The 24,732-nt window shown below is 46.2% G+C and overlaps 1 protein-coding gene across 2 annotated transcripts; it reads right to left on the bottom strand.

Annotated features, from left to right (window-relative positions):
• Positions 1 to 277: 277 nt before the first annotated feature.
• On the bottom strand, positions 278 to 8,178 carry LOC124000387 (SOSS complex subunit C-like). 2 transcript variants are annotated; one of them, XM_046306707.1, is made up of 5 exons: positions 7,912 to 8,178; positions 2,426 to 2,522; positions 1,300 to 1,375; positions 799 to 967; positions 278 to 635 (listed from the first exon to the last, which is right to left on the bottom strand). In XM_046306707.1, the coding sequence occupies exons 1-4, from the start codon at positions 7,967 to 7,969 to the stop codon at positions 848 to 850; spliced, it is 351 nt and encodes a 116-aa protein (XP_046162663.1). In that variant the 5' UTR covers positions 7,970 to 8,178; the 3' UTR covers positions 278 to 635; positions 799 to 847. The 2 variants fall into 2 exon arrangements, with proteins under 2 accessions (XP_046162663.1, XP_046162662.1); XM_046306706.1 differs by having other exon boundaries at positions 278 to 967; positions 7,912 to 8,177.
• Between the last annotated feature and the right edge of the window lie 16,554 nt (positions 8,179 to 24,732).

A 24,732-nucleotide genomic window follows, 5' to 3' on the forward strand; every position in this document is an offset into this window, starting at 1 on the left:
CCCACGCAAATGTGACTGTTTACTCAGAGTACTGTACCCAACGTAGCACTATAGGCTAACCCAACGTAGCACTATAGGCTAACCCAACGTAGCACTATAGACTAACCCAACGTAGCACTATAGGCTAACCCAACGTAGCACTATAGGCTAACCCAACGTAGCACTATAGGCTAACCCAACGTAGCACTATAGGCTAACCCAACGTAGCTTCGATGCAATAATATAGTTTTTACATTGTGACTCTTTTGGTTGCGAAAAAATGGAGACAGAAAATAACCATGTTACAATTTCTTTTATTTTCATGAACCATTTTTCTTTTTCTGTCTACAAAGGCAAATCTATACTGAACAAAAAATAGAAACGCAACAACTTTAAAAGAGTTGAGTCAATTTCAATAAATTCATTAGGCCCTAATCTATGGATTTCACATGACTGGGCAGGGGCTCAGCCATGGGTGGGCCTGGGAGGGCATAGGCCCACCCACTGGGGAGCCAGGTCCAGCCAATCAGAATGAGTTTTTCCTCAAAAGGGCTTTATTACAGACTACAATACTCCTCAGTTTCATCAGCTGTCAGTTTTAAAGTTAACATAAAATTCTCCATTTGTCATATCTCGGAAGGTCTAGTGGCCTCCCTCTGGAAGGGAAGAAACAGAGCAGTTAATGGTTAAATGTTCTGAAATGCAGCGCCTACAATTTCATATCACCTCTGACCAGAATATCGACAGCCAATTTCAGGTAATTTCCCGACGATTCTACATGTCGATTCGACAACACCAAACAGCTGATCTGTAACACACCGTGGCCAACTGCTACTTCTAGCCGTCGGTCTTTCTGCCTTGTTTTCTTTTAAAGGTTCTGTAGTTCTGCTGCTGAAGGCGGGTCTGGTTGTGGCAGCACGGGGAGGATCAGGTTCCCGAAGGACGAGTCTTGAGTGATGAAGAAACCAGAAGAGTGTGTATGGGCATGCTGTAACAACAACAACAACAACAACAACACAAGGAAGATGAGTTAAACATGTACGAGAAAAATAACCGCGGCAACCAGGGAGCCTTAGTCGGACAGTACAGCAACAAACTTCACTCCCTGTGTATACAGAGAGCAGTGTGGCTCTGAAGCCACCTATAATCTATCCAAGGGCCCTGTTAAAAATCCCAGATCTGAAGTGGTTGGATTGGTCTAAGTTACAGTGTGGTCACCTCGCTTACATCCGTCCAGTCACTAATAGATCCATGCATACTTAAAAACGGAAACAAGGAAGGATGCATTTCTGAAGTACTACAACGAGGTCAAGACCTTACCTGCAGAGCTGCTTCCTGCTGGGCAGCGATGTGCTGCTGCTCAGTGTGGTCTTTGAAGGCTTTATTCAGGGCAGGTCTGGAGAGAGGGATGGGGGGGGTAGAGGTCAGGGGTCACACGCGTCACTGAATCAAGGTATGCATCCTAAATATCACCATATTCCCTATATAGTACATGTACTACTTTTGAGTTTTGACCAGAGGCTTATGGGCCCTGATCTACAGTAGAACACTGGGATTGGGCCCTGATCTACAGTAGAACACTGAGAGTGGGCCCTGATCTACAGTAGAACACTGGGAGTGGGCCCTGATCTACAGTAGAACACTGGGAGTGGGCCCTGATCTACAGTAGAACACTGGGAGTGGGCCCTGATCTACAGTAGAACACTGGGAGTGGGCCCTGGTCTATAGTAGAACACTGGGACTGGGCCCTGGTCTATAGCAGAACACTGGCAGTGGGCCCTGGTCTGTAGTAGAACACTGAGGTGGGCCCTGGTCTATAGTAGAACACTGGCAGTGGGCCCTAGTCTATAGTAGAACACTGGGAGTGGGCCCTAGTCTATAGTAGAACACTGGGAGTGGGCCCTAGTCTATAGTAGAACACTGGGAGTGGGCCCTGGTCTATAGTAGATTACTGGAAGGTGGGCCCTGGTCAATAGCGGAACGTTGGGAGTGGGCCCTGGTCTATAGTGGAACACTGGGAATTGGGCCCTGGTCTATAGTAGATTACTGGGAGCTGGGCCCTGGTCTATAGTAGAACACTGGCAGTGGGCCCTGGTCTATAGCAGAACACTGGGATTGGGCTCTGATTGGGCTCTGGTCTATAGCAGAACACTGGGAGTGGGCCCTGGTCAATAGCAGAATACTGGCAGTGGGCCCTGGTCTATTGTAGAACACTGGCAGTGGGCCCTGGTCTATAGCAGAACACTGGGACTGGGCCCTGGTCTGTAGTAGAACACTGGGATTGGGCCCTGGTCTGTAGTAGAACACTGGGAGTGGGCCCTGGTCTGTAGTAGAACACTGGGATTGGACCCTGGTCTATAGCAGAACACTGTATGAGACACAACCAATATTTATTTCACTGACACGACCCACTATTGACAGATAGATACATGTTCATTCCTTATACCTGGCTGCAGGGTTATTCATGGATGAGTTATGTATCAAGCGTCTCTTCTCCTTGTCCAGGTCAGCCAAAATGGCCATACGGTTCTTGTTCTGGACTCCTGATGGCAGAAAAAACAAATGATTGTGAAAATAATCAGCACAAATAGCTAGCTAGCTCTTATCCGGGACTCTATTCTAGCTAGCTCTTATCCAGGGCTCTATTCCAGCTAGCTCTTATCCAGGACTCTATTCTAGCTAGCTCTTATCCAGGACTCTATTCTAGCTAGCTCTTATCCAGGACTCTATTCTAGCTAGCTCTTATCCAGGGCTCTATTCTAGCTAGCTCTTATCCAGGACTCTATTCTAGCTGGCTCTTATCCAGGGCTCTATTCTAGCTAGCTCTTATCCAGGACTCTATTCTAGCTAGCTCTTATCCAGGACTCTATTCTAGCTGGCTCTTATCCAGGGCTCTATTCTAGCTAGCTCTTATCCAGTGCTCTATTCTAGCTGGCTCTTATCCAGGGCTCTATTCTAGTTGGCTCTTATCCAGGGCTCTATTCTAGCTAGCTCTTATCCGGGGCTCTATTCTAGCTAGCTCTTATCTGGGGCTCTATTCTAGCTAGCTCTTATCCGGGGCTCTATTTTTGCTAGCTCTTATCCAGGGCTCTATTCTAGCTAGCTCTTATCCAGGACTCTATTCTAGCTAGCTCTTATCCAGGACTCTATTCTAGCTGGCTCTTATCCAGGGCTCTATTCTAGCTAGCTCTTATCCAGGGCTCTATTCTAGCTAGCTCTTATCCAGGGCTCTATTCTAGCTAGCTCTTATCCAGGACGCTATTCTAGCTAGCTCTTATCCAGGACTCTATTCTAGCTGGCTCTTATCCAGGGCTCTATTCTAGCTAGCTCTTATCCAGGGCTCTATTCTAGCTGGCTCTTATCCGGGGCTCTATTCTAGCTAGCTCTTATCCAGGACTCTATTCTAGCTAGCTCTTATCCGGGGCTCTATTCTAGCTAGCTCTTATCCGGGGCTCTATTCTTGCTAGCTTTTATCCGGGGCTCTATTCTAGCTGGCTCTTATCCAGGGCTCTATTCTAGCTAGCTCTTATCCAGGGCTCTATTCTAGCTAGCTCTTATCCAGGGCTCTATTCTAGCTAGCTCTTATCCAGGGCTCTATTCTAGCTAGCTCTTATCCAGGACTCTATTCTTATCCAGGACTCTATTCTAGCTAGCTCTTATCCAGGACTCTATTCTAGCTAGCTCTTATCCAGGGCTCTATTCTAGCTAGCTCTTATCCAGGACTCTATTCTAGCTAGCTCTTATCCAGGACTCTATTCTAGCTAGCTCTTATCCAGGACTCTATTCTAGCTAGCTCTTATCCAGGGCTCTATTCTAGCTAGCTCTTATCCAGGGCTCTATTCTAGCTAGCTCTTATCCAGGGCTCTATTCTAGCTAGCTCTTATCCAGGACTCTATTCTAGCTAGCTCTTATCCAGGACTCTATTCTAGCTAGCTCTTATCCAGGGCTCTATTCCAGCTAGCTCTTATCCAGGGCTCTATTCCAGCTAGCTCTTATCCAGGACTCTATTCTAGCTAGCTCTTATCCAGGGCTCTATTCGAGCTAGCTCTTATCCAGGACTCTATTCTAGCTTGCTCTTATCCGGGGCTCTATTCTTGCTAGCTCTTATCCGGGGCTCTATTCGAGCTAGCTCTTATCCAGGACTCTATTCTAGCTAGCTCTTATCCAGGGCTCTATTCCAGCTAGCTCTTATCCAGGGCTCTATTCCAGCTAGCTCTTATCCAGGACTCTATTCGAGCTAGCTCTTATCCAGGACTCTATTCTAGCTTGCTCTTATCCGGGGCTCTATTCTTGCTAGCTCTTATCCGGGGCTCTATTCGAGCTAGCTCTTATCCAGGACTCTATTCTAGCTAGCTCTTATCCAGGACTCTATTCTAGCTAGCTCTTATCCAGGGCTCTATTCTAGCTAGCTCTTATCCAGGACTCTATTCTAGCTAGCTCTTATCCAGGACTCTATTCTAGCTAGCTCTTATCCAGGGCTCTATTCTAGTTGGCTCTTATCCAGGGCTCTATTCTAGCTAGCTCTTATCCGGGGCTCTATTCTAGCTAGCTCTTATCTGGGGCTCTATTCTAGCTAGCTCTTATCCGGGGCTCTATTTTTGCTAGCTCTTATCCAGGGCTCTATTCTAGCTAGCTCTTATCCAGGACTCTATTCTAGCTAGCTCTTATCCAGGACTCTATTCTAGCTGGCTCTTATCCAGGGCTCTATTCTAGCTAGCTCTTATCCAGGGCTCTATTCTAGCTAGCTCTTATCCAGGACTCTATTCTAGCTAGCTCTTATCCAGGACTCTATTCTAGCTGGCTCTTATCCAGGGCTCTATTCTAGCTAGCTCTTATCCAGGGCTCTATTCTAGCTGGCTCTTATCCGGGGCTCTATTCTAGCTAGCTCTTATCCGGGGCTCTATTCTAGCTAGCTCTTATCCGGGGCTCTATTCTAGCTAGCTCTTATCCGGGGCTCTATTCTTGCTAGCTCTTATCCGGGGCTCTATTCTAGCTGGCTCTTATCCAGGGCTCTATTCTAGCTAGCTCTTATCCAGGGCTCTATTCTAGCTAGCTCTTATCCAGGGCTCTATTCTAGCTAGCTCTTATCCAGGGCTCTATTCTAGCTAGCTCTTATCCAGGACTCTATTCTTATCCAGGACTCTATTCTAGCTAGCTCTTATCCAGGACTCTATTCTAGCTAGCTCTTATCCAGGGCTCTATTCTAGCTAGCTCTTATCCAGGACTCTATTCTAGCTAGCTCTTATCCAGGACTCTATTCTAGCTAGCTCTTATCCAGGGCTCTATTCTAGCTAGCTCTTATCCAGGGCTCTATTCTAGCTAGCTCTTATCCAGGGCTCTATTCTAGCTAGCTCTTATCCAGGACTCTATTCTAGCTAGCTCTTATCCAGGACTCTATTCTAGCTAGCTCTTATCCAGGGCTCTATTCCAGCTAGCTCTTATCCAGGGCTCTATTCCAGCTAGCTCTTATCCAGGACTCTATTCTAGCTAGCTCTTATCCAGGGCTCTATTCGAGCTAGCTCTTATCCAGGACTCTATTCTAGCTTGCTCTTATCCGGGGCTCTATTCTTGCTAGCTCTTATCCGGGGCTCTATTCGAAGCTAGCTCTTATCCAGGACTCTATTCTAGCTAGCTCTTATCCAGGGCTCTATTCAGCTAGCTCTTATCCAGGGCTCTATTCCAGCTAGCTCTTATCCAGGACTCTATTCGAGCTAGCTCTTATCCAGGACTCTATTCTAGCTTGCTCTTATCCGGGGCTCTATTCTTGCTAGCTCTTATCCGGGGCTCTATTCGAGCTAGCTCTTATCCAGGACTCTATTCTAGCTAGCTCTTATCCAGGACTCTATTCTAGCTAGCTCTTATCCAGGGCTCTATTCTAGCTAGCTCTTATCCAGGACTCTATTCTAGCTAGCTCTTATCCAGGACTCTATTCTAGCTAGCTCTTATCCAGGGCTCTATTCTAGCTAGCTCTTATCCAGGGCTCTATTCTAGCTAGCTCTTATCCAAGGCTCTATTCTAGCTAGCTCTTATCCAGGACTCTATTCTAGCTAGCTCTTATCCAGGACTCTATTCTAGCTAGCTCTTATCCAGGGCTCTATTCCAGCTAGCTCTTATCCAGGGCTCTATTCCAGCTAGCTCTTATCCAGGACTCTATTCTAGCTAGCTCTTATCCAGGGCTCTATTCGAGCTAGCTCTTATCCAGGACTCTATTCTAGCTTGCTCTTATCCGGGGCTCTATTCTTGCTAGCTCTTATCCGGGGCTCTATTCGAGCTAGCTCTTATCCAGGACTCTATTCTAGCTTGCTCTTATCCGGGGCTCTATTCTTGCTAGCTCTTATCCGGGGCTCTATTCTAGCTTGCTCTTATCCGGGACTCTATTCTTGCTAGCTCTTATCCAGGGCTCGATTCTAGCTTGCTCTTATCCAGGGCTCGATTCTAGCTTGCTCTTATCCAGGGCTCGATTCTAGCTTGCTCTTATCCGGGGCTCGATTCTAGCTTGCTCTTATCCGGGGCTCTATTCTAGCTTGCTCTTATCCAGGGCTCTATTCTAGCTAGCTCTTATCCAGGGCTGTATTCTAGCTTGCTCTTATCCAGGGCTCTATTCTAGCTAGCTCTTATCCAGGGCTCTATTCTAGCTAGCTCTTATCCGGGGCTGTTGAAGAAGATTCAGAGCTCTATTCAATCAGATATTATTTATCCCACATCTGCATAGCGGTTGTTTTGGCAGTGTCTGAGGGGGAACTGCGTTAGAGCTGTCAAATCCACAAGCGGCTCCATGCATTATATCTAAAGCAGACAATGTGACTCTGTGCAACCAATGGCAATAAGAGAAATCACATGCAGCCTTGTTCGCAAATTGAAACACTGGAATGTGAGATGTAATCTACACTTCGATTAGGATGATAGAAATCTTCATTATTTCGTGGAAATGCAACAAGCACACTAAATCGTTTGATAAACTGATTATGTAGTAGTAGTCATATAAACACCGTACTCTGATTATCATAAGGTCCAAATGTAAGTACTTTTTGTTTTTGTTTTGAGTCAGTCTGTTCAGTTATCCTCTCCGTCCGTCCCCTCGCCGGGCTCGAACCGGGGACCCTCTGCACACAGACAACAGTCACCCTCGAAGCATCTTTATCACAAAGCATCGCTCCACAAAAGCCACGGGGAACAACGACTTCAAGGTCTCGTCACCGATTGAAACGCTATTAGCGCGCACCACCACTAACTCGCCAGCCGTTTCACATCGGTTACATCAGTCTTTACCCAACAAGGTCACGTTAACCAGTGCTTTTGTGGCGAATCCACTGTACTGTTTCAGGTGCCACGTTTATGGTCATGTCGCAGCCGTGTGCAGGAGGGCGATCCCAAGATGTGGGAAGTGTGCAGGAGGGAGATCCCAAGATGTGGGAAGTGTGCAGGAGGGCGATCCCAAAATGTGGGAAGTGTGCAGGAGGGCACGGGGCCGACGGATTGTGTCATATCGACGGATAAAGTTGTGTGTCAACTGTAGGGGTGCTCATGTTGCTGGGGATCGGAAGTGTCCGGAGGGAAGGAGGCAGGTTGATGTGGCCAGAGTCAGAGTGGTATTGGGGCGGTAAAGCAACATAGACGGCAACCGCCATTAAACCTCACAGGGAGGAAGGTTAATCATTCGGTAGACATTTCAGATGTGTCCATATAAAAACAGGACTATTGGGGAAATCTTTATTCTTGCAAAGCATGCATACGTTTTAAAAACGAACTATTACATGAATCTGACTATCCACAATAACCGTATTGTTGTGTGTCCGTATCCCCGATTTGACAGCTCCAACGCGGTTACACCACTTGAGGAAGAAAGACCTAAATTTCCGCGATGCGGATTGCATTGAGCCCCAGGACTCTGCATCAACAAGCGGCAAACAACGTCCTGGATATTCGACTTACCCGGTGCAGGCGACGCCATGTCAGAAAGACTGGTTGCAGCCTCAACAATATAAAACATTAAATAGAGCCAGTTATCACAGTGTTAGTTAACATCTACACTGGGGACAGACGAATCGACCACGGATAGCAGATGTTTCAGATTTTTAAATAGCTACACAACTATCACATATAATCGTATGTTTAACTCCAACTAAACTACTTCGCTAGATACAGAAACAAACACACGCGTGTCAACAAAAGTCACGTGATTTGCTGAAAGTGTCATTACTTCCGGTTACTGTTATTCTACTTCCGCGACTGCGCAGTGCCAGTCAGCTGAAAGCTTTTGGTTACAACTCGAGTATCCAGCGTTTGATACACGGGATACATGGGAAATAATCACACACACACACACACACACAAAAACTCGCATTCCAGGCCAAAAAAACCGAAGATATTTCCCGGTAAATCCGTTCTCGGATTCCCATCTCTTGCACAATGAGTGCTGGCACCCCAAAATCGCTGGCATCTTCGGGGCAAAAGCCCATTCAGGAGATCTGTCATCCGCTTGGAGCCGAGGAGACAGCGTCGGTCCTCACACCCAGTCCAGATGTCGGAAACAACATTACCAGCATCGGAGGGAAGGTACAAAAAATATATGGATATAGATTGCTAGAAAAGCTAAATAAATGGAGAGTTCGGCCCGTATTCTGTACTTTCATGTGCTGATGTAGTTTTAGGATGATATATTGTCTAGCCTAGGGCATTTCTATCTAAAAAGGACACATGAGCACCAACGAAGTTCGTAGGAGTATATCAAATGAAATCTAATTCTCTATATATTTTTTAGATCAATTAAGGCATATATACATTTTTAACTATTTTCCATCCTAAAAATTAAGAATAAGCAAAGGCTTTGGTCTCTTGTCAAACAGATGGAAAAGAGATCTTAGACAACATCTACCAGAAAAAGTCTTAAAAGAGACGCAATAATGTTGACCTAAAGCCCCCTGCCAACTAATATCAACACATTTTGAGTTTTGGAGAAATTATTATATAATATATATAACCCTAAGTTTATGAAACATTGACTTGTGCCTTGTAATTTTGTTACCAAAAACCCACATATGTTTAAGATATTTTCTAATTTCTCTCCCTCGTGAGGACAATGAAAGTTATGTTCATAGTGTCTCCTGCTACTGTCCTCTTCTACTGACTGTTATGTTCAGCTCATAGTGTCTCCTGTTATGTTCAGCTCATAGTGTCTCCTGTTATGTTCAGCTCATAGTGTCTCCTGTTATGTTCAGCTCATAGTGTCTCCTGTTATGTTCAGCTCATAGTGTCTCCTGTTATATTCAGCTCATAGTGTCTCCTGTTATGTTCAGCTCATAGTGTCTCCTGTTATGTTCAGCTCATAGTGTCTCCTGTTATGTTCAGCTCATAGTGTCTCCTGTTATGTTCAGCTCATAGTGTCTCCTGTTATGTTCAGCTCATAGTGTCTCCTGTTATGTTCAGCTCATAGTGTCTCCTGTTATGTTCAGCTCATAGTGTCTCCTGTTATGTTCAGCTTATATCTATTTTCTTTCTGTTGTCTGGTGGTCAAAGCAAGACTGAAAACCCTCACTTTGTCTCTCTCTCTCTCTCAATTCAGTTCAGTTTCAATTCAAGGGGCTTTATTGGCATGAGAAACATATGTTAACATCGCCAAAGCAAGTGAAAAAAGATAATAAACAATTGAAATGAACATCAGACTCCCAAAACGGTTCAGAGGAATAGTCATTTTAATTGTCATATGGCTATGTACAGTGTTGTAACGATGTGCAGATGGTTAAAGTACAAAAGGGAAACTAAATAAACATAAATATGGGTTGTATTTACAATGGTGTTTGTTCTTCACTGGGTGCCCTTTTCTCGTGGCAACAGGTCACAAATCTTGCTGCTGTGATGGAACACTGTGGAATTTCACCCAGTAGATATGGGAGTTTATCAAAATTGGGTTTGTTTTCGAATTCTGTGTGTAATCTGAGGGAAATATGTGTCTCTAATAGGGTCATACATTGGGCAGGTGGTTAGGAAGTCCAGCTCTGTTTCCACCTCATGTTGTGGGCAGTGAGCACATAGCCTGTCTTCTCTTGAGAGTCAGGTCTGTCTACGGTGGCCTCTCAATAGCAAGGCTCACTAAGTCTGTACATAGTCAAAGCTTTCCTTAAGTTTGGTCAGTCACAGTGGTCAGGTATTCTGACACTGTGTCCTCTCTGTTTAGGGTCAGTCACAGTGGTCAGATATTCTGACACTGTGTCCTCTCTGTTTAGGGTCAGTCACAGTGGTCAGGTATTCTGCCACTCTGTACTCTCTGTTTAGGGTCAGTCACCTTGGTCAGGTATTCTGCCACTATGTACTCTCTGTTTAGGGCCAGTCACAGTGGTCAGGTATTCTGCCACTCTGTACTCTCTGTTTAGGGTCAGTCACAGTGGTCAGGTATTCTGCCACTATGTACTCTCTGTTTAGGGCCAGTCACAGTGGTCAGGTATTCTGCCACTGTGTACTCTCTGTTTAGGGCCAAATAGCATTCTAGTTTGCTCTGTTTTTGTGTTAATTCTTTCCAATGTATCAAGTAATTATCTTTTTGTTTTCTCATGATTTGATTGGGTCTAATTGTGTTGCTGTCCTGGTGCTCTGTGGGGTCTGTTTGTGATCAGAGCCCCAGGACCAGCTTGCTTAGGGGACTCTTCTCCAGGTTCATCTCTCTGTAGGTGATGGCTTTGTTATGGAAGGTTTTGGGATTCGCTTCCTTTTAGGTGGTTGTCAAGTTTCAAGGCTCTTTTCTGGACATTGTTAATTAGCTGGTATCTGCCTAATTCTGCGTGCATTATTTGGTGTTTTATGTTGTACATTTTTAATTTTATTAAACCTTTATTTAACTAGGCAAGTCAGTTAAGAACAAATTCTTATTTACAACGACGGCCTACCCAAAGGCCTCCTGTGGGGACGGGGGCTGGATTACATTATTATTTTTTATTTATTAAATATATAAATGTATATACAGTGGGGCAAAATAGTATTTAGTCAGCCACCAATTGCGCAAGTTCACCCACTTAAAAAGATGAGAGAGGCCTGTAATTTTCATCATAGGTACACTTCAACTATGACAGACAAAATGAGAAGAAAAAAATCCAGAAAATCACATTGTAGGATTTTTAATGAATTTATTTGCAAATTATGGTGGAAAATAAGTATTTGGTCACCTACAAACAAGCATTATTTCTGGCTTTCACAGACCTGTAATTTCTTCTTTAAGAGGCTCCTCTGTCCTCCACTCGTTACCTGTATCAATGGCACCTGTTTGAACTTGTTATCAGTATGAAAGACACCTGTCCACAACCTCAACTTCAAACAGTCACACTCCAAACTCCACTATGGCCAAGACCAAAGAGCTGTCAAAGGACACCAGAAACAAAATTGTAGACCTGCACCAGGCTGGGAAGACTGAATCTACAATAGTTAAGCAGCTTGGTTTGAAGAAATCAACTGTGGGAGCAATTATTAGGAAATGGAAGACATACAAGACCACTGATAATCTCCCTCCATCTGGGGCTCCACGCAATATCACACCCCGTGGGGTCAAAATGATCACAAGAACGGTGAGCAAAAATCCCAGAGCCACACGGGGGGACCTAGTGAATGACCTGTAGAGAGCTGGGACCAAAGTAACAAAGCCTACCATCAGTAACACACTACACCGCCAGGGACTCAAATCCTACAGTGCCAGACGTGTCCCCCTGCTTAAGCCAGTACATGTCCAGGCCCGTCTGAAGTTTGCTAGAGAGCATTTGGATGATCCAGAAGAAGATTGGGAGAATGTCATATGGTCAGATGAAACCAAAATATAACTTTTTTGGTAAAAACTCAACTCGTTGTGTTTGGAGGACAAAGAATGCTGAGTTGCATCCAAATACCACCATACCTACTGTGAAGCATGGTGGTGGAAACATCATGCTTTGGGGCTGTTTTTCTGCAAAGTGACCAGGACGACTGATCCGTGTAAAGGAAAGAATGAATGGGGCCATGTATCGTGAGATTTTGAGTGAAAACCTCCTTCCATCAGCGAGGGCATTGAAGTTGAAACGTGGCTGGGTCTTTCAGAATGACAATGATCCCAAACACACCGCCCGGGCAACGAAGGAGTGGCTTTGTAAGAAGTATTTCAAGGTCCTGGAGTAATGATGGACTATTGTTTCTCTTTGCTTATTTGAGCTGTTCTTGCCCTAATATAGACTTGGTATTATTACCAAATAGGCCTATCTTCTGTTTACCACTCCTACATTGCCACAACACAACTGATTGGATCAAACACATTCAGGAATGAAATTCCACAACTTAACAAGCCACACCTGTTAATTGAAATGCATTCCAGGTGACTACCTCATGAAGCTGGTTGAGAGAATGCCAAGAATGTGCAAAGCTGTCATCAAGTCACAAGGGTAGCTACTTTGATGAATCTCAAATATATTTTGATTTGATTAACATTCATTTGGTTACTACATGATTCCATATGTGTTATTTCATAGTTGTTGATGTCTTCACTATTATTCTACAATGTAGAAATTAGTACAAATAAAGAAGAAACAGCTTTGAATGAGGTGGTTTGACCAAACTTTCTGCAAGTACAACTTTTGTGTGACTGACACCTTTAATGAGAGGTCTAATAATATTTAATAATGTCTGCCCTCCAAATTGATATTCATTATATAAATAGGCCCTTTTAATTTGGTCTGGGTTGCCATTCCAAATTAAATAGATTTTTTTGGGGGCTCATTAATTTTTTATACGTCCCCCCCCCCAGCCTTATTCTAAAATGGATTCAATATTTCTCTCCCCTCATCAATCTACAGACAACACCCTGTAATGACAAAGCAAAAACATCTTGAGAAATGTAAAAAAAAAAACTGAAATCATGTTTACATAAGTATTCAGACCCTTTACTCAGTACTTTGTTGAAGCACCTTTTGGCATCGATTACAGCCTCAAGTCTTCGTGAGTATGACGCTACAAGCTTGGCACACCTGTATTTAGGGAGATTCTCACAGGAAGCCTGAGAGAACAATCTGAGTTGATGGGGAGTTTATATTCATGAGCTCACCTTGACCTACAGCTGCCTTGTGGTTGTTGCCAGGTAACGAGGTAAACAAAGGGCCACATGTCATTGATAGGGAGTTTATAGTCATGAGCTCACCTTGACCCACAGCTGCCTTGTGGTTGTTGCCAGGTAACGAGGTAAACAAAGGGCCACATGTCATTGATAGGGAGTTTATATTCATGAGCTCACCTTGACCTACAGCTGCCTTGTGGTTGTTGCCAGGTAACAAGGTAAACAAAGGGCCACATGTCATTGATAGGGAGTTTATATTCATGAGCTCACCTTGACCCACAGCTGCCTTGTGGTTGTTGCCAGGTAACGAGGTAAACAAAGGGCCACATGTCATTGATAGGGAGTTTATATTCATGAGCTCACCTTGACCTACAGCTGCCTTGTGGTTGTTGCCAGGTAACAAGGTAAACAAAGGGCCACATGTCATTGATAGGGAGTTTATATTCATGAGCTCACCTTGACCTACAGCTGCCTTGTGGTTGTTGCCAGGTAACGAGGTAAACAAAGGGCCACATGTCATTGATGGGGAGTTTATATTCATGAGCTCACCTTGACCTACAGCTGCCTTGTGGTTGTTGCCAGGTAACAAGGTAAACAAAGGGCCACATGTCATTGATGGGGAGTTTATATTCATGAGCTCACCTTGACCTACAGCTGCCTTGTGGTTGTTGCCAGGTAACAAGGTAAACAAAGGGCCACATGTCATTGATAGGGAGTTTATATTCATGTGTTCACCTTGACCTACAGCTGCCTTGTGGTTGTTGCCAGGTAACAAGGTAAACAAAGGGCCACATGTCATTGATAGGGAGTTTATATTCATGTGTTCACCTTGACCTACAGCTGCCTTGTGGTTGTTGCCAGGTAACGAGGTAAACAAAGGGCCACATGTCATTGATGAACCAGGTAAACATATGTCATTCCCAGTCTACTGTTGAATATCAGACAAACTGCAGCAATTAATTACAGAATACAGTTCACTGATAGACTTCCTCAGCAGAATGAGTAAAGCCTGAGACAGCGATTTGGAAGCTGAGACATAAGAGAATGTACATGGAAACAGCATACAATAAGTGTACTGGACTATTAATTGGTGCCTCTGCATGAGCATTAGAAATGACAATATGTTCAGAATTGTATTTATTTATTTTTTATTTAACCTTTATTTAACTAGTCAAGTCAGTTAAGAACAAATTATTATTTACAATGACGGCCTACCCCGGCCAAACCCGGACGACGCTGGGCCAATTGTGCGTCGCCCTATGGGACAGCCAATCACAGCCAGATGTGATGCAGCCTGGATTTGAACCAGGGACTGTAGTGACATAGCACTGAGATGCAGTGCTTTAGACCACTGCTCCCACTCAGGGAGCCCTGTACTGCATGTATTGATCAGACATTTATTTGATCATTTACAATCGGCCAAAATATTGATCAACGTGAACACATGAGAAATAATGGTGAGACATCATTTGACCGAGAACTGATTAGAGCCATGAGCCATAATATAGGCACCCTGTCGCCCTTCAGGACCCCATTGATTCATACAATTTGTAACACTCATCTCCCGTCTGAATGCTAGACGAAAAATAATACTAAGTAACAAAAATCTGATATCATTTCACGTAAAAGTGAATTACTTAGGGTTTAGGAAATGTAACCAACTAAGAGAGGAGACGAGCTTCAGTCACCAACTAGTGAATTACTATGGCTTTAGGAAATGTAACCAACTAAGAGAGGAGACGAGCTTCAGTCACCAACTAGTGAATTACTATGGCTTTAGGAAATGTAACCAACTAAGAGAGGAGACGAGCTTCAGTCACCCACTAGTGAATTACTTAGGCTTTAGGAAATGTAACCAACTAAGAGAGGAGACGAGCTTCAGTCACCCACTAGTGAATTAGAAATATGCAAATTTGTTTTCTTCTTCTTCTTCTTCAATTACACTTTTAAATGTTAATTATTTTGGAAATGTTTGTGTGCCTTAAATGCTCAATTGATGCAGATTTTAAATGAATGACTCTGACTTACAGTATCTTCCGGTCCGTCTTCACAGCACTTCCCTCGTTCTTTGCCTTGGGAAAGCAGATGTTCTTTTGTATCACGCCACTCCTGCTGCGGGGGGGTTTGGCTGGGAAGCTGTGCAGACAGAGGAGATGTTGAACGTCTGTCATTATTGCTTGATGATAGTGGAGAGACAAGATTAGACGGTAATAACATCCACCCTACTCCATTTTGGAACGGCAAAATATGATTTCCAAATTCCAAATTCCAAATGACACATTACAACTCCTTTATGTGGACAACATTCCTACAAGCCAGCTGTGTGTGCTGGCAGTTCTCAGACTCAATGTAGGGGGCGTAGGGATGGAAGAACAGCAACCATATTGTGACTATCAGGAAAATTCGTACTATTATAGAAAATATCCAGTTCACAAGTCAAAGCAGACACGGTTGCATTATCTAAAGTTAGTCCCCCCCCCCATCCATCCCTCCCAAAATGTTGGCTACCGTGTCCGACTCGTCAAACTATGATAACGTTACTTTTATTATATTCAGCGTTTGCAAGATCCACTGTCAATGAAAGTACAGCATCCGTCTTCAGGATTAGCTTCCCTGGCAAGACCCATCCACATTTTTCTCCGCAATTGGTAGATCAACTTCCCTCCAAAACGCGTGACCTAATTAGGGTTAGGACCTGATCCTAATTTCCACTGCCACTGCTGTCGGATGTCTTCATTGTTCAGAAGATAGTGTAAAGTTAAGTCTACGCTGTGACGTCCAGTCACAACGCCAACAGTGCATGCTGGGAAGTAGAAAGTATTCCGTAGCCCTGGACTTTTTGTACATTTCGTTATGTTGTTACAGCCTTATTATAAAATTTATACAAATAAATACTCATCAATTTACACACAGTACATAATGACAAACAGATTTTTTAGACATTTTTGCAAAATCTATTTAAAAAAAATGTTTTAAACAAATACATTATTTTGCTATGAGACTCAGAATTGAGCTTCCTGTTTCCATTGATCATAACTTGACCTGTGGAAAATTCAATTGATTGTACATGATTTGGAAAGGCACACGTCTGTCTATATAATTGTCTCACAGTTGACAGAGCAAAAAGACATGACGTTGAAGGAATTGTCCGTAGACAGGATTGTGTCGATCTGGGGAAGGGTACCAAAAATGTCTGCAGGATTGAATGTCCCCAAGAACACAGTGGCCTCCATCATTCTTAAATGGAAGAAGTTTGGAACCACCAGGACTCTTCCTAGACCTGGCCGCCCGGCCAAAACTGAGCAATCGGGGGAGAATGGACTTGGTCAGGGAGGTGACCAAAAACCCAATGGTCACTCTGACAGAGCTCTCGCGTTCCTCTGTGGAGATGGGAGAACCTTCCAGAAGGACAACCATCTCTGCAGCACTCCCCCAATCAGGCCTTTATTATAGAGAGACCTGAAATTAGCTGTGCCGCAACGCTCCCCATCTAACCTGACAGAGCTTGAGAGGATCTGCAGAGAAGAATGGGAGAAACTCCCCAAATACAGGTGTGCCAAGCTTGTAGCGTCTTACCCAAGAAGACTAGAGGCTGTAATCACTGCCAAAAGGTGCTTCAACAAAGTACTGAGTAAAGGGTCTGAATACTTATGGAAATGTGATTTTTCCATTGTTTTATTTGCAAACATTTTTGCTTTGTCATTATGGGGTATTGTGATGTCATTATGGGGTATTGTGATGTAATTATGGGCTATTGTGATGTCATTATGGGGTATTGTGATGTCATTATGGGGTATTGTGATGTCATTATGGGCTATTGTGATGTCATTATGGGCTATTGTGATGTCATTATGGTTTATGGTTTATTGTATGTAGATTGATGGGGGGATTTTTTGGATGGGGGGTCAGGGACCAGTAACTTTATGATCAAACTTTATCAATGTAGAAGCAACAGTAATTTTTCATAATCTGGTCACCCTACTTTGAAATGGTTTCATCCAAATATTATCAAAGTTGATGAAAAAACAAACTTTTCTGATTAACTTGATTTGAGCTTTACTGAATCATCTGAATCATCATTTTTTAAAAGCTTTTAAATCCATGGGTTTTTGTTGGACATAAAGTAACAAATCTGAGTCAAAGCGTCAATCCGTTAGCTTAGATTTGCCTCCTATAAAACCTAACTTGTCAACTTGGGGATTTGAACTTGCAACCTTCCGGTTACTAGTCCAACTCTCTAACCAGTAGGCTACCCTGCCGCCCCACTACTGCAAGAGGAGGAGGAACACTTTAATGGTGTCTCAATTCAAAGTCTTGACTCAGTCATTCCTGGCGTTCCACAATCAAATGCATCATTAGTCTAATGTTGACCCTTATCTCTCCATAGGTATTAGGTTGGTTTTATATATCGTCCCTCCGTAAATCACTGAACGTCAAGGAAACACCTCCAAGAAGAATAGGAGAATAGAAGAATAGGAGAATAGAAGAATAGAAGAATAGAAGAATAGAAGAATAGAAGAATAGAAGAATAGGAGAATAGAAGGACAGGAGAATAGGAGAATAGGAGAATAGGAGAATAGGAGAATAGGAGAATAGGAGAATAGGAGAATAGAAGAATAGGAGAATAGGAGAATAGAAGAATAGGAGAATAGAAGAATAGAAGAATAGGAGAATAGAAGAATAGAAGAATAGAAGAATAGGAGAATAGAAGAATAGAAGAATAGGAGAATAGAAGAATAGGAGAATAGAAGAATAGGAGAATAGAAGAAAAGAAGAATAGAAGAATAGGTTCTGTTGGCTTTTAGTTTCCTGGTCAGTTGGCTTCAATGTGAATGATTCATCCTCAGGTCATCACAGTTTGTATACAATGAGGAACACGCCTCCTACTGAGTTTCAGCTCAGGAATTATCTGTAGACTTTCTTTCCTTTATTTGCCAAATCTCTAACAGTAATGAGACAGTGGCTGCTTTACAAATGTTACTCTATTCCCCATATAGTGCACTACTTTAGACCAGAGCCCTATGGAACTCTATTCCCTATATAGTGCACTACTTTAGACCAGAGCCCTATGGAACCCTATTCCCTATATATAGTGCACTACTTTAGACCAGAGCCCTATGGAACCCTATTCCCTATATATAGTCCACTACTTTAGACCAGAGCCCTATGGAACTCTATTTCCCATATAGTGCACTACTTTAGACCAGAGTCCTATGGAACCCTATTCCCTATATAGTGCACTACTTTAGACCAGAGCCCTATGGAACCCTATTCCCTATATAGTGCACTACTTTAGACCAGAGCCCTATGGAACACTATCCCCTATATAGTGCACTACTTTAGACCGGTGCCATTTGGGATGTGAAGGGGAATGTGCGACTAACGTCCTCGTGATTTAACATGGAGCCATGAAAGTTTATTTTGAGCTTGAATTTTAACCACCGCTGTCTGAACCTAAGGGGGACTCCGAGATGTGAACATAGACTAGAGAGCTGAAGGACTTTTAACTTACTTAACAACAATAATAGGAGTGTGTCTCCCTTTCTTCAGAACATGGCCCTTTTAAACAATTTATTATATTATAGAGCAACAGGGAAACAACATTTTTTGTTCCAGTGTTAACTGTGTTTTTCCCTGCTTTACTTCTTAGACTAACACTGTTATTGTCTGTTCAGAAAGGACATCTTTATGAAGCTACGTCTTATAGCTGGGCTGTGTGGCACTGTTTCCAGTAGCTGGGCTGTGTGGCACTGTTTCCAGTAGCTGGGCAGTGTGGCACTGTTTCCAGTAGCTGGGCAGTGTGGCACTGTTTCCAGTAGCTGGGCAGTGTGGCACTGTTTACAGTAGCTGGCCAGTGTGGCACTGTTTCCAGTAGCTGGGCTGTGTGGCACTGTTTCCAGTAGCTGGGCAGTGTGTCACTGTTTCCAGTAGCTGGGCTGTGTGGCACTGTTTCCAGTAGCTGGGCTGTGTGGCACTGTTTCCAGTAGCTGGGCTGTGTGGCACTGTTTACAGTAGCTGGGCAGTGTGGCACTGTTTACAGTAGCTGGCCAGTGTGGCACTGTTTCCAGTAGCTGGCCAGTGTGGCACTGTTTCCAGTAGCTGGCCAGTGTGGCACTGTTTCCAGTAGCTGGCCAGTGTGGCACTGTTTCCAGTAGCTGGCCAGTGTGGCACTGTTTCCAGTAGCTGGGCTGTGTGGCACTGTTTCCAGTAGCTGGCCAGTGTGGCACTGTTTCCAGTAGCTGGCCAGTGTGGCACTGTTTCCAGTAGCTGGCCAGTGTGGCACTGTTTCCAGTAGCTGGCCAGTGTGGCACTGTTTCCAGTAGCTGGCCAGTGTGGCACTGTTTCCAGTAGCTGGCCAGTGTGGCACTGTTTCCAGTAGCTGGCCAGTGTGGCACTGTTTCCAGTAGCTGGGCTGTGTGGCACTGTTTCCAGTAGCTGGGCTGTGTGGCACTGTTTCCAGTAGCTGGCCAGTGTGGCACTGTTTCCAGTAGCTGGCCAGTGTGGCACTGTATCCAGTAGTTGGCCAGTGTGGCACTGTTTCCAGTAGCTGGCCAGTGTGGCACTGTTTCCAGTAGCTGGCCAGTGTGGCACTGTTTCCAGTAGCTGGCCAGTGTGGCACTGTTTCCAGTAGCTGGCCAGTGTGGCACTGTTTCCAGTAGCTGGCCAGTGTGGCACTGTTTCCAGTAGCTGGGCTGTGTGGCACTGTTTCCAGTAGCTGGGCTGTGTGGCACTGTTTCCAGTAGCTGGGCTGTGTGGCACTGTTTCCAGTAGCTGGGCTGTGTGGCACTGTTTCCAGTAGCTGGGCTGTGTGGCACTGTTTCCAGTAGCTGGCCAGTGTGGCACTGTTTCCAGTAGCTGGGCTGTGTGGCACTGTTTCCAGTAGCTGGGCTGTGTGGCACTGTTTCCACAGTAGCTGGGCTGTGTGGCACTGTTTACAGTAGCTGGGCTGTGTGGCACTGTTTACAGTAGCTGGGCTGTGTGGCACTGTTTACAGTAGCTGGGCAGTGTGGCACTGTTTACAGTAGCTGGGCAGTGTGGCACTGTTTACAGTAGCTGGGCAGTGTGGCACTGTTTACAGTAGCTGGGCAGTGTGGCACTGTTTACAGTAGCTGGGCTGTGTGGCACTGTTTCCAGCAGCTGGCCTGTGGCACTGTTTCCAGCAGCAGTAGCTGGTCTTTTTAAACGAGGATGTAATTTAAGGCCTATATTACAAAGCGTTCTCTCCTCCCCACCACGATTACAATGCTGATTTGATGTCCTGATACAGTTGTTCCCTCTAAACTGTGCTCATTCGCAGTAGCCCAAAGACTTCCACGCAGCTCCACAGGACTGCCGTGATATCAACCCACAGAGAGAAGCACACGATTTAACTTCACTTCTAGAGCAGTGGTCACCAACCGGTCCATCACCAAACATTTGTGTAAAAAACGCAACGATAAAGCCTTGTGTTCCTATTTTGTTATTCACTCATCTCAGGTTGTTGACGGTAGGTGCACCTGATTCAGCTGTCCTGCACTGTCGGGTAGGCAAGCTGTTGGCAGGAGGTGCACCTGATTCAGCTGTCCTGCACCGCCGGGTAGATCAACGGCTGTCATTTTGAACCATTTCATGTGTCTGCAGGTTCAAACTCTTCCTTCCCGGTGGACCCAGAGAGCAAATCAAGTGCACTATAGGCCTACCGCTGGCCAATCAGATGGCTCAGCTTACCGTTCAGTAACATATATTAGCAGGTGTAAATGAAAGCTATACAGTGGATACTGTGAGATGTTAGACGTTTTAAACCCACGACTAGAGCCAGGCTGTCAACCAATACAACAAAGAGATGCTGTTTTTATGAGTCACTTCATGTTTCAGGTCTGATTTAGAACTGTCAACACTTTGTAGTCGACTCTTTTATAAGCCATAAAATGTGTGTTCACCCTACTTCCACTCACGCTACAACAAGCACTGCAGCAGTAATGAACCAGTCGCAAAGTGTCTCTATAGGCTTGTGTTGTTGTTATTATTAGCGGCTTGGGTCTTTTTTTAAATCGAGGAATGTTTCATTTTCTCTGTTCATGGGAGGAACAACATGAATTTGTGCATGAGGCAGAAATAATGCGGTGCGACTCCAGTTTCACCATCAGCTGGAAGACGGTGTCCCTTTTTGGTCAGAGTCAGTGGAGGAAAGGGAGAGCAGAGGGGAGGGACGTTGAGAGACTGACCCTCAGTCTGCTGAGACTGACCCTTAGTCTGCTGCTCTCTCCCTCTGCTGAGACTGACCCTTAGTCTGCTGAGACTGACCCTTAGTCTGCTGAGACTGACCCTTAGTCTGCTGCTCTCTCCCTCTGCTGAGACTGGCCCTCAGCCTGCTGCTCTCTCCCTCTGCTGAGACTGACCCTCAGCCTGCTGCTCTCTCCCTCTGCTGAGACTGACCCTCAGTCTGCTGCTCTCTCCCTCTGCTGAGACTGACCCTCAGTCTGCTGCTCTCTCCCTCTGCTGAGACTGACCCTCAGTCTGCTGCTCTCTCCCTCTGCTGAGACTGACCCTCAGTCTGCTGCTCTCTCCCTCTGCTGAGACTGACCCTCAGTCTGCTGCTCTCTCCCTCTGCTGAGACTGACCCTCAGTCTGCTGCTCTCTCCCTCTGCTGAGACTGACCCTCAGTCTGCTGCTCTCTCCCTCTGCTGAGACTGACCCTCAGCCTGCTGCTCTCTCCCTCTGCTGAGACTGACCCTCAGTCTGCTGCTCTCTCCCTCTGCTGAGACTGACCCTCAGTCTGCTGCTCTCTCCCTCTGCTGAGACTGACCCTCAGTCTGCTGAGACTGACCCTTAGTCTGCTGAGACTGACCCTCAGTCTGCTGCTCTCTCCCTCTGCTGAGACTGACCCTCAGTCTGCTGCTCTCTCCCTCTGCTGAGACTGACCCTCAGTCTGCTGCTCTCTCCCTCCACTGAGACTGACCCTCAGTCTGCTGCTCTCTCCCTCCACTGAGACTGACCCTCAGTCTGCTGCTCTCTCCCTCCACTGAGACTGACCCTCAGTCTGCTGCTCTCTCCCTCCACTGAGACTGACCCTCAGTCTGCTGCTCTCTCCCTCTGCTGAGACTGACCCTCAGTCTCAGTCTGCTGCTCTCTCCCTCTGCTGAGACTGACCCTCAGTCTGCTGCTCTCTCCCTCTGCTGAGACTGACCCTCAGTCTGCTGCTCTCTCCCTCTGCTGAGACTGACCCTCAGTCTGCTGCTCTCTCCCTCTGAGACTGACCCTCAGTCTGCTGACTGAGACTGACCCTCAGTCTGCTGCTCTCTCCCTCTGCTGAGACTGACCCTCAGTCTGCTGCTCTCTCCCTCTGCTGAGACTGCTCTCTCCCCCTCAGTCTGCTGCTCTCTCCCTCCTGCTGAGACTGACCCTCAGTCTGCTGCTCTCTCCCTCCACTGAGACTGACCCTCAGTCTGCTGCTCTCTCCCTCAGTCTGCTGCTCTCTCCCTCTGCTGAGACTGACCCTCAGTCTGCTGCTCTCTCCCTCCACTGAGACTGACCCTCAGTCTGCTGCTCTCTCCCTCTGCTGAGACTGACCCTCAGTCTGCTGCTCTCTCCCTCTGCTGAGACTGACCCTCAGTCTGCTGCTCTCTCCCTCTGCTGAGACTGACCCTCAGTCTGCTGCTCTCTCCCTCTGCTGAGACTGACCCTCAGTCTGCTGCTCTCTCCCTCTGCTGAGACTGACCCTCAGTCTGCTGCTCTCTCCCTCTGCTGAGACTGACCCTCAGTCTGCTGAGACTGACCCTTAGTCTGCTGAGACTGACCCTCAGTCTGCTGCTCTCTCCCTCTGCTGAGACTGACCCTCAGTCTGCTGCTCTCTCCCTCTGCTGAGACTGACCCTCAGTCTGCTGCTCTCTCCCTCTGCTGAGACTGACCCTCAGTCTGCTCCTCTCTCCCTCCACTGAGACTGACCCTCAGTCTGCTGCTCTCTCCCTCCACTGAGACTGACCCTCAGTCTGCTGCTCTCTCCCTCCACTGAGACTGACCCTCAGTCTGCTGCTCTCTGAGACTGACCCTCCTCTGCTCTCTCCTCTGAGACTGACCCTCAGTCTGCTGCTCTCTCCCTCTGCTGAGACTGACCCTCAGTCTGCTGCTCTCTCCCTCTGCTGAGACTGACCCTCAGTCTGCTGCTCTCTCCCTCTGCTGAGACTGACCCTCAGTCTGCTGCTCTCTCCCTCTGCTGAGACTGACCCTCAGTCTGCTGCTCTCTCCCTCTGCTGAGACTGACCCTCAGTCTGCTGCTCTCTCTCCCCTCTGCTGAGACTGACCCTCAGTCTGCTGCTCTCTCCCTCTGCTGAGACTGACCCTCAGTCTGCTGCTCTCTCCCCTCCAGTCTGAGACTGACCCTCAGTCTGCTGCTCTCTCCCTCCACTGAGACTGACCCTCAGTCTGCTGCTCTCTCCCTCAGTCTGCTGCTCTCTCCCTCTGCTGAGACTGACCCTCAGTCTGCTGCTCTCTCCCTCCACTGAGACTGACCCTCAGTCTGCTGCTCTCTCCCTCTGCTGAGACTGACCCTCAGTCTGCTGCTCTCCCTCTGCTGAGACTGACCCTCAGCTCTCCCCTCCACTCTGCTGCTCTCTCCCTCTGCTGAGACTGACCCTCAGTCTGCTGCTCTCTCCCTCTGCTGAGACTGACCCTCAGTCTGCTGCTCTCTCCCTCCACTGAGACTGACCCTCAGTCTGCTGCTCTCTCCCTCCACTGAGACTGACCCTCAGTCTGCTGCTCTCTCCCTCAGTCTGCTGCTCTCTCCCTCTGCTGAGACTGACCCTCAGTCTGCTGCTCTCTCCCCTCAGTCTGCTGCTCTCTCCCTCCACTGAGACTGACCCTCAGTCTGCTGCTCACTGAGACTCCCTCAGTCTGCTGCTCTCTCCCTCCACTGAGACTGACCCTCAGTCTGCTGACCCTCAGTCTCCCTCCACTGAGACTGACCCTCAGTCTGCTGCTCTCTCTCCACTGAGACTGACCCTCAGTCTGCTGCTCTCTCCCTCCACTGAGACTGACCCTCAGTCTGCTGCTCTCTCCCTCAGTCTGCTGCTCTCTCCCTCAGTCTGCTGCTCTCTCCCTCAGTCTGCTGCTCTCTCCCTCAGTCTGCTGCTCTCTCCCTCAGTCTGCTGCTCTCTCTCCCTCCACTGAGACTGACCCTCAGTCTGCTGCTCTCTCCCTCAGTCTGCTGCTCTCTCCCTCAGTCTGCTGCTCTCTCCTCCACTGAGTCTGCTGCTCTCCCTCCCTCAGTCTGCTGCTCTCTCTCCCTCAGTCTGCTGCTCTCTCTCTCAGTCTGCTGCCTCAAATATATTCTCTCAGTCTGCTGCTCTCTTAAATGCCCCTCAGTCTGCTGCTCTCTCATTGCATTCAGATGACTCAGTCTGCTGCTCTCCCTCTCCAAGAACAGTCTGCTGCTCTTTCTCCCCTCAGTCTGCTGCTCTCTCCCTCAGTCTGCTGCTCTCTCCCTCTTTTTATTATTATTATTTTTTAATGGCCCGAACAACAATGCAAAGCCAATATGCGGAGATAATGCATTGAGCCTATATTTGAGTTGCCTTTTTTTCTGCTGCAGTTTTTGAGAAATCCCCTCCGTAAATGGCCGGGCTGATTTACATCTCTTTGCCAAAAAAACTGGCCTTGACAGCTTACTGCACAAACCTCATTGATCCATAGCTGTTTTTATTGGTTCATGTTACGTA

Source organism: Oncorhynchus gorbuscha, linkage group LG16, assembly GCF_021184085.1.
Source record: "Oncorhynchus gorbuscha isolate QuinsamMale2020 ecotype Even-year linkage group LG16, OgorEven_v1.0, whole genome shotgun sequence".
NCBI lineage: Eukaryota > Metazoa > Chordata > Actinopteri > Salmoniformes > Salmonidae > Oncorhynchus > Oncorhynchus gorbuscha.

What these genes read in the sequence shown, in the direction of transcription:
- LOC124000387 (XM_046306707.1), bottom strand. Translation starts at nt 7,969, where the DNA reads ATGTTTTATATTGTTGAGGCTGCAACCAGTCTTTCTGACATGGCGTCG. An exon ending in CATGGCGTCGCCTGCACCGG is followed by an intron (nt 2,523 to 7,911) that starts GTAAGTCGAATA and finishes TTCTGCCATCAG; the next exon opens with GAGTCCAGAACAAGAACCGT. An exon ending in ATGAATAACCCTGCAGCCAG is followed by an intron (nt 1,376 to 2,425) that starts GTATAAGGAATG and finishes CCCTCTCTCCAG; the next exon opens with ACCTGCCCTGAATAAAGCCT.